We start from the raw sequence: 10,090 nt of genomic DNA on the forward strand, positions 1-10,090 counted from the left end.
TATATTCTATTTGTGTTGTCTATAAACAGGATATATTCTACTCCATTCTACTTTTGTTTCTAGCAAGGAGAGTACATAGCATTAGGTCTGGAACAAGGCCTTCTCAAGTTATCCTGGAGCTGGTCTGGACTTATTCAAACCATTGTAGTCCCTGGGGATGGCATAGCCGATGGTATTTGGCATGATGTGAGCATTTCATTCCCGGATCCCATGAACATTACTGTGGTCCTGGATAAGCATCTGGTATATACGTATCAGCATGATGTCGAATCTAACACTGCGCTTACCACCAACGGGAAATTCTATTTGGGTATGTGTGTAAGCTTTGGACTTTTGAGCTGAGAGATTAATTCTCCAACCTAGCCAGCCTAGTTAGCTTGGTTGGTAGCGCGTCTGTCTTGTAAGCGCTAGGCCGCGGCTTTTCGCTTTGCCTGAATGCTCAGGAGATCATTTAATTACTCTGATTATGTCTACCCATATCTACCTATTATGTAGTCATTAGAATTAGAAAAAAATACACTCTGGGGCTTTGGTGTAGGGACAAACAGCCCCCTAAAGCTAGGCTAACTTAAAGCTACATAAGTCTCCCTAAAGCTAGGTCGCGATTTCAACCATCTCCGCACTGAACTGGTCTTCACGAGATTGAGTACTGAATGACTATTAGCAACACATGTATGTAGGCATTAGAATTAGAAAAAAAAACACTCTTGGGCTTTGGTGTAGGGACAAACAGCCCTAAAGCTAGGCTAACTTAAAGCTACATAAGTCGCCCTAAAGCTAGGTCGCGATTTCAACCATCTCCGCACTGAACTGGTCTTCACGAGATTGAGTACTGAATGACTATTAGCAACACATGTCACCCATCCATTTACACACCACGCTGACCAGTGCTTCATTTCAGTCTTTTGTGATGGAATCCGTACCAAAGCCACTGGTTGAGTCTGAATCCAACAATGAGTCACTGCTTCACCGAAACGAGATAAAATCTTTAATATGGTTGACTCAAACACACATTACAAGGTAGGTAGGGTAAGTACAAACGCAGTCGTAAAGATACCGACTTCTTTCACTGGTTGAGTCTGAATCCAACAATGAGTCACTGCTTCACCGAAACGAGATAAAATCTAATATGGTTGACTCAAACACACATTACAAGGTAGGTAGGGTAAGTACAAACGCAGTCGTAAAGATACCGACTTCTTATTATCATTTTGACGTTAAAGTTCACATAACTTTGAGCCGCAGGCGAACTTTTTTGACAATAAATAAGCAGACGAGAGACGGACAGCTTACCGACTTCTAATTATCATTTTGACGTTAAAGTTCACATAACTTTGAGCCGCAGGCGAACTTTTTTGACAATAAATAAGCAGACGAGAGACGGACAGCTATTAATTTTGACCCAGTCTTACCATACTTGTGCCACAGTCCATTATCTTGTAATCGTGGATTGCATAAGTTTTCATACAATGGCAGGGCCGTAGTCCTCTATTGAGACAATTGGGTACAAATAAAATTTTTACTTGAGATTCAGCAGAATTTACCTAGATGCTAGAACTAGAAATGGCTCAAAAACGTTGATGTAGGTGTGCATATGTGTTGAGATGTTGAGAAGCAATTGACATTTCTTTCTACCTTCCAGATTTATGTGATTTCTAGTATTTTCAGCTAGTAAAGGAGAAAGCCTTAAAAGTTCCTCTTTTCCCAGTGGTCCCCCTATCATTTGTTACAAAAAAATGTAGTTACTATAATATTGGGCCTGAAAATCATGCAACAGTTCGCCCAACAATGCAACATGGATCGTATTTCAATCTCGTTGTGCAAATCTAATAAGCTAAGAACTTACATTGTATGTAGGACACTCCTCGAGCATTGTTTCAACTTGAAGTACGGAGTATAAAGACCTCCGAAGAGTTGGAACGATGTCTGTGGTTCAGGATGAGCCAATTAACAGGGCTAGAGACCATCACCCAGGTGTATGGCTGATAGAAGATATATTTTTCTCTATTTTGTCATCACCTTTCGGCGTTAGCTAAAGCCGCTACAACAACGACAAGAAAAAGTGACCTACCTACCTTAAATTCGAATTGGCCTCGGAAACGGGTGGTGTTATAGTTTGAAAGCCGCTTTCTTTTTAGCCTTTTCCTGTTCCAGCAGAGTAGGACAAGCACAAGTCCTCAGCCTCACGATGGTTGACTGTGGTTCAGAATGAACCAATTAACAGGGCTAGAGACCATCACCCAGGTGTATGGCTGATAGAAGATATATTTTCTCTATTTTGTCATCACCTTTCGGCGTTAGCTAAAGCCGCTACAACAACAACAACAACAACAACAAACAGTGACCTATCTTAAATTCGAATTGGCCTCGGAAACGGGTGGTGTTATAGTTTGAAAGCCGCTTTCTTTTTAGCCTTTTCCTGTTCCAGCAGAGTAGGCTCTTGTTAGATCTGCAATTCAGCATATTTCATCCTCGTTAGATCAGCACCAAACCAGACTGATGTGGACGCAGTTTTAATGATGTTCATATTGAACTTTAGTATTTCCAGCAAATTAAGTTGGCAAACTTTATTCCTCCCTATCTTTCAACTTGTGCACTAAAGTTTTACTTGATTTTTTTACAACTCAACTTTCAACTTTTCAATTTAATTTTCTCCTCTTTTTTTACGGGTTTTGAAGAAACGTATGAAAGGGTGTTCAAATTTTAATCAAGTAAATCTGTTTGAAGAACTAGAGGTCTTCGGCACCGGTTGTCTTCATTGGTTAACAGCCGAGGGGCTGGTTTTGCAGCAGTACTCCATGATTATCGATATTCTGCTTTCCTCTTTCCTCTACTCCCGTATCAATATCAGCTTCTCTTAAACTTAAAAGCCTTACAACTCAAAAATGTGTATTCTACTCGAGTTCTATCTGAGAAGTGAGATCTTTTGCCTCCTACTTTAAAATGTTAAAATGACAGCACGGGAAGCTGACATCACCATCATTTACCACTTGTAAGTACCTAAATAGTAAATACTTACCTCCTTTCCTCATATTTTAACGTCACATGTATAGAAAAAGGAAAAGTGTCCTGTTGAAAGCCTACGCCGCTGTTGTAATAACTACTGAAAATCCATGTGCTCCCGTATCAATATCAGCTTCTCTTAAACTTAAAGCCTTACAACTTACAACTCAAAAATGTGTACTCGAGTTCTATCTGAGAAGTGAGATCTTTTGCCTCCTACTTTAAAATGTTAAAATGACAGCACGGGAAGCTGACATCACCATCATTTTAGTAGTAGACATCCGAGAACTAATAGGTATTACCACTTGTAAGTAAATAGTAAATACTTACCTCCTTTCCTCATATTTTAACGTCACATATATAGAAAAAGGAAAAGTGTCCTGTTGAAAGCCTACGCCGCCTTTACCCTACCCCTACACTCATGTTTCTGTGTTGTTCTACTAACACATTTCTCCTGAGACTTTATCCTTCCATTCTTTTGTTTCCTTCTTCTAGGTAGGTACACCTAATTCTAAGGTGCTTTAACTCTGGAATACCAGGTCGTTCACGCTAAAATATCAGCCTTGTTAGAAGGCATAGAAAGGAGTTGAAGAGCCTGCAAATCTAGGTAGGTACCTAATTCTCCTTATATCTATGAGTGTTTTTAGTGTTCTAAAATTATTTGGGATTGTTCTAAAATTTCTAAAGGCATTCTACTACGAACCTAATTCTCCTTATATCTATGAGTGTTTTTAGTGTTCTAAAATTATTTGGTTTTGTTCTAAAATTTCTAAAGGCATTCTACTACGAGTGGAAAGTACTTGAGGCAATGAGGCACTCAAGGTACCTACTGGAAGTCTGAACGAAGAGCTATTTTTTATGCTCCTTTAAAGGTTTGTATGTTCACAGAGGAAAATTCAATAGGTTGAACAAATAAATCAAACAATTTGGCGAATTTAACGCTGGGAACTCCAAAGTCCAGATATTGTTTTCAGGCATTTCTACTCCGTCTTTTGCATATTATAATACCTATAATAAAAGATAAAAGGACCTAATGCTTCCTTATAATACTATTATTTATTATACTCGCATATCTACATATAATATGGGATTTTGTCAGCTCCCGGAAAACAAGAAAAAAACTGACCATCGAAATTTTGACCCGATTACATTACTTTCCTTCCTATAGGATAAGGAAAGTAAAAAAGTAAGAAAGAAGAAGCGCTTCGCGAGGTTGCATATACGGTCGCGCTGCGCGCTCCCGGGGGCTTCGCGGGGTTGTGCATAGGGTCGCGCTTCGCGCTCCCTTGTTTACGGTCGCGCTGCGCGCTCCCGGGGTTGTGCATGGGGTCGCGCTTCGCGCTCCCTCGTTTACGGTCGCGCTGCGCGCTCCCGGGGCTTCGCGGGGTTTTGTATAGGGTCGCGCTTCGCGCTCCCCGGGGCTTCGCGGGGTTGTGCATCGGGTCGCGCTCCGCGCTCCCGGGGGCTTCGCGGGGTGAGCATGAGGTCGCGCTTCGCGCTCCCTTGGCTTCGCCCCTGAAAACTAATATCGTCCCTGAGTCTTGTCTCGAAGAAATGAAAACTTGGGGGTCGCGCTTCGCGCTCCTTCGTTTACGGTCGCGCTGCGCGCTCCCGGGGCTTCGCGGGGTTGTGCATGGGGTCGCGCTTCGCGCTCCCTTGTGGTCGCTTCGCGACTCCTCTTGTTTACGTCGCGCTGCGCGCTCCCGGGGGCTTCGCGGGGTTATGCATAGGGTCGCGTTTACGGTCGCGCTGCCGCTCCCGGGCTTCGCGGAGTTGTGCATGGGGTCGCGCTTCGCGCTCCCTTGTTTACGGTTGATCGCGCTTCGCGCTCCCCTGGCTTCGCCCCTGAAAACTAATATCGTCCCTGAGTCTTGTCTCGAAGAAATGAAAACTGAAAACTAAAAGCGAGAGCAAAAATTTAAACGTAGGAAAAGTTTTGCTGGCCTCAAAGTGTGTTCCCCGTGTATTTCTTATGGGGGACTAAAAAACGTCAATAAGTAAAGGGACTTTTCAGTCTCATTTCGGCAGTACAAACAAGGTTTATTATATTCTATTTGTGTTGTCTATAAACAGGTTAACAGGATATATTCTACTCCATTCTACTTGTGTTTTCAGCAAGGAGAGTACATAGCGTTAGGTCTGGAACAAGGACTTCTCAAGTTATCCTGGAGTTGGTCTGGACTTATTCAAACCATTGTAGTCCCTGGGGATGGCATAGCCGATGGGATTTGGCACGATGTGAGCATTTCATTCCCGGATCCCATGAACATTACTGTGGTCCTGGATAAGCATCTGGTATATACGTATCAGCATGGAGTCAGTCAGTCAGTTACACAAGGGGCTGTATATATTTAGGATACTGTGTAGTGTGTACATTGTGGACCGTACCATCACGTTGACGGTATTGGTGAGGAGTGTTCTGAAACGGGTTGATCAACACATCGATTCTCGGTCGACATTTGGCCGTGTAACCATGTTTAGACACGAAACAGTGTCATAGTCCTCATTTTTCCTGCTCTATGACTTTGAAACATCACCCAAGTAAGCGCAACTGATCTATTCGAAAATGTCAAAGCAATCGAATGCAGGCGTTTCTACCCTTTCAACTAAATACTAGCATTAGGTATGGGGGAAGAAAGTATTTAAATCTAAATTCAATATTCAATTTTGTAGTTTGTGGCAGGGCAAATCGATTAGTCTGTCAGCGAAGTCACCTTGCTCTTATACTAATGGATGGGATCTGATCTGTCGTCAGATAGGCATGTGTGTGGTGTTAGATTTGACTTCCATGCGATCGACATTTAAATTTAATTTCCCCCCCTTACTTTAACAAAACTTATGGGCACGTCGTTTGCACTGGTTCCTCGAAGATAGGATTTTGTCGATGATTTTTAGGGATCCTAAAAGTGTCATTAGGTCATCAGCCTTGTCGTCGGATAGTGATGGAAGGTCACAGGGAGGGGAGAGCGTAATTGGGCATCAAGAGGGCGAGAAAGGAAGTGCTTCACCGTTAGGATTTCACCACACCGCACCGACAGGAAAGTCAAAATACCGCGGATTCAAAACGAAGTACCTACTAGCCGCTTCTTACCTCTCCTTCCGAGGCCGAAGTAAAGTTCTATTTCCAGAAAGCCGAGAGGGAAACATCATTGTGGGAATCAAAATACAGAGAGTGGACTGTGGAGCTCTCTGAGAATGATAAGAGTGATAAGACCTTTTTCATCTCATTCCTAAAAAAAAATCTAAATACTCATTCCATACTTACCTTTAACCTTTCTGAAGATATTTTTGAAATGTTCTTAAAGTTCGTACGTGCAAGGGATGGGAGACTACACTGCCTCGTGAAATAAAAATAAAATAATATACCCACCTTCCTATAATTCCTACACAATTTCATTTTAGTACCACCTGGTCCGAAATATGAATTTTTTCCCTCTAGGTACAATGGAGAACGAAATATTTTCTGAGAATACCAAGTCGAATAATAGAAAGTAATAATATGAACATTGTGAGACGTCGGTTAAAATCCAAACTGACGTTATAAACTTACTTTTACCGCATGAACGTGGTTGGAAATAAAGATGACTAAAGCCGTAGTGGATGTGCGAAAATATCTTCTTGGTGGAGATGCTAAATTTTCCTGTCTAATGGAAGATAGGAGCGACCGCCACCATATAAAATAATGCAGCCATGACCTTCTAAATGTCTTCTTTGCTCTGTAGGGAATAAATTGCCATTTTAAAACCGTTGTAATCCCTATCCTTTCCCTACTTTTTCCCTTGAAATAATACTTAATATTTTCAATAATAAATAAATAAATAAATAAGCAAGGTTCTTCATTTATAACTTATGAATTTATTCTGTTCCAAATACATAAGACCTTGTTTAGACTGCAGGAGTAAAGGGACTTTTCAGACTCATTTCGGCAGTACAAACAAGGTTTATTATATTCTATTTGTGTTGTCTATAAACAGGATATATTCTACTCCATTCAGCAAGAGTACATAGCGTTAGGTCTGGAACAAGGACTTCTCAAGTTATCCTGGAGCTGGTAATCTATTCTATTCCATTCTCCTTTTGTTTTCAGCAAGGAGAGTACATAGCGTTAGGTCTGGAACAAGGACATCTCAAGTTATCCTGGAGTTGGTCTGGACTTATTCAAACCATTGTAGTCCCTGGGGATGGCATAGCCGATGGGATTTGGCACGATGTGAAGCAAAACTTTTTATTTTATGAAGACAAAATTTCTCCAAAACTTCAATGTCTGTTTCTGGGATGATATTATTTTCTTACTTTTCGCTTTGCCTGAATGCTCAGGTGATCATTTAATTACTCTGATTATGTCTACCCATATCTACCTATTATGTAGGCATTAGAATTAGAAAAAAAAAACACTCCTGGGCTTTGGTGTAGGGACAAACAGCCCTAAAGCTAGGCTAACTTAAAGCTACATAAGTCGCCCTAAAGCTATATAGGTCGCGATTTCAACCATCTCCGCACTGAACTGGTCTTCACGAGATTGAGTACTGAATGACTATTAGCAACACATGTCACCCATCCATTTACACACCACGCTGACCAGTGCTTCATTTCAGTCTTTTGTGATGGAATCCGTACCAAAGTCACTGGTTGAGTCTGAATCCAACAATGAGTCACTGCTTCACCGAAACGAGATAAAATCTTTAATATGGTTGACTCAAACACACATTACAAGGTAGGTAGGGTAAGTACAAACGCAGTCGTAAAGATACCGACTTCTTATTATCATTTTGACGTTAAAGTTCACATAACTTTGAGCCGCAGGCGAACTTTTTTGACAATAAATAAGCAGACGAGAGACGGACAGCTATTAATTTTGACCCAGTCTTACCATACTTGTGCCACAGTCCATTATCTTGTAATCGTGGATTGCATAAGTTTTCATACAATGGCAGGGCCGTAGTCCTCTATTGAGACAATTGGGTACAAATAAAATTTTTACACCTTCCCTAATGTAGATATATTTATATTAGAGACAGCTTTCGAAATTTTAAAGAAACCTACGGAACGGAAATTTCATGCAAAATATATGTACATTACATAGACATACCTACAAACATACGAGTATTCGTAAGTAGCTTTTCTTGGGAGTGGAACAATTTTTCTCTCGCACAAATAATCTGATACGAATATTTCAGCAAGAATGATGCTTCTATTGACATGTTAAGCATTAAATTTTGAAAAACACCTGCAAGCTATGGCAGTTCCTTTCGCTTGGGTTGTTTCAATTTTGACCCGAGTTCCGAGTTCCATGGATGTTGTGCTTCTATTCCCATTATTTTTATTCAATTCACTGTGTTTCCGGAGGAGGATGTAAACAAAAAATTTCTTTCGTTCAGTTGAATTCAATTTGAAATCTTCAAAAAGGCCCCATTGTCAATAATCGTGTATTAGCGCGTTTTGTAGCCTTTGGGGGGAAGAGGAAAGTAACAGGAAATTACAAATTGCGTATCATATGTAATTTTATTCATCGAACGAAATTGATTCCTGACAAATAGGGTTCCGGAGCCCCCTGGACAAGCTATGTTTACACGAGTACTCACTCCTCATTTTTACTCATTGTAAGTACATATTCGTATAAACCAGGCATGTCAAACTGGCGGCCCGCGGGCCGCATGCGGCCCGCCTGGTCAAATTGTGCGGCCCGCTGCGAGCCACATTCAATTCACAAGTCCTGTGTTTCCGGAGGAGGATGTAAACAAAAAATTTCTTTCGTTCAGTTGAATTCAATTTGAAATCTTCAAAAAGGCCCCATTGTCAATAATTGTGTATTAGCGCGTTTTGTAGCCTTTGGGGGAAGAGGAAAGTAACAGGAAATTACAAATTGCGTATCATATGTAATTTTATTCATCGAATGAAATTTATTCCTGACAAATAGGGTTCCGGAGCCCCCTGGACAAGCTATAATGTTTACACGAGTACTCACTCCTCATTTTTACTCATTGTAAGTACATATTCGTATAAACGAAGTTGACCTCTCTTATGTTGGGGGAAGAAAATATACATATATATATCCCCATTCCCCCTGTTCCCCATAAGATGTCAAAATATATGAGATATTGGTTAGACTGAGGGGGTAAAGGGACTTTTCAGTCCTATTCCAGCAGGATAAACAAGGTATATTCTATGTATGTAATATCATAATATGTAATTGTATGATATTATCATTTATACCTTTTCCCTTCATCTTATTTTCAGGAGGCTTCCCAGACAAAGTATCCGTAGCCAACAGGACACGAGGCATTTTCAAATCCAGCTTCAGCGGCTGTCTATCGGAGATCGCTTGGAATGACAGCCCCGCATTGACAGACTTCAAGAAGCACAAGGGAGAGAACGTCAAAAGCTGTGCTTTATCCCATTTTGACGTCCTTACCTTGGCCCTTTCACCCATGAAATAAACAATGAGTTCATGAACGAACATCAAATTAATCTTGATACATAATTGAATAGAGCATTTATAATTTTTTTCCACAGCAAATGTCTTTTCGGAATGTCATCAAATGTCATGAAGCCGATTACACGAAGGACCTACTTTGCAATTCGCACAAATTAACGCCATTTTTTGATGCCATTTTTTTTTGGAGTGAGAAGATGACTAAGATGAGAAGTCTTTCATGAACTCGATCTTCAAATACTGTCTTTACAAACACTCGCACACTTGAGCCTTGAACCACTGAACGAGAATGGTACATTTGGCACATCCACTAATCTTGAAATACAAGAAAACTGAAAAATAAAAGAAAGATGACTCCTTTTCTCCGTATGCATATAGAGCAGTACTAGAAGTCCTGACAACAAAGTGTTGAAAAACAAGTGAAATGGATCTAAAACAACAACAAAACCTAAACAAACAAGAAATCGATAACAAATCAGAACAATTTACCAACCTACAGAATCTATGCAACTAATAAATAGGTAGTCACTCTTTCGATCTACATATGGTGATTTGCTGATCTGCTGATTTGGATGACGTCATCACTAACCATGGCCCCCAAGAGAGCTTCTAGTAAAGAGTCAAGTCAGCAAGGAACTATGAACGAGATTGATA

At 40.6% G+C, this 10,090-nt stretch overlaps 1 protein-coding gene across 1 annotated transcript; it reads left to right on the forward strand.

Annotated features, from left to right (window-relative positions):
- Positions 1–43: 43 nt before the first annotated feature.
- Positions 44–9,440, forward strand: LOC103519536 (protein eyes shut-like). Its single transcript, XM_008484625.2, has 2 exons — positions 44–310; positions 9,241–9,440. The coding sequence occupies exons 1-2, from the start codon at positions 211–213 to the stop codon at positions 9,438–9,440; spliced, it is 300 nt and encodes a 99-aa protein (XP_008482847.2). The 5' UTR covers positions 44–210.
- Positions 9,441–10,090: the final 650 nt, after the last annotated feature.

The sequence above is a fragment of the Diaphorina citri genome, unplaced genomic scaffold (genome assembly GCF_000475195.1).
Source record: "Diaphorina citri unplaced genomic scaffold, Diaci psyllid genome assembly version 1.1 scaffold2779, whole genome shotgun sequence".
Lineage (NCBI taxonomy): Eukaryota > Metazoa > Arthropoda > Insecta > Hemiptera > Psyllidae > Diaphorina > Diaphorina citri.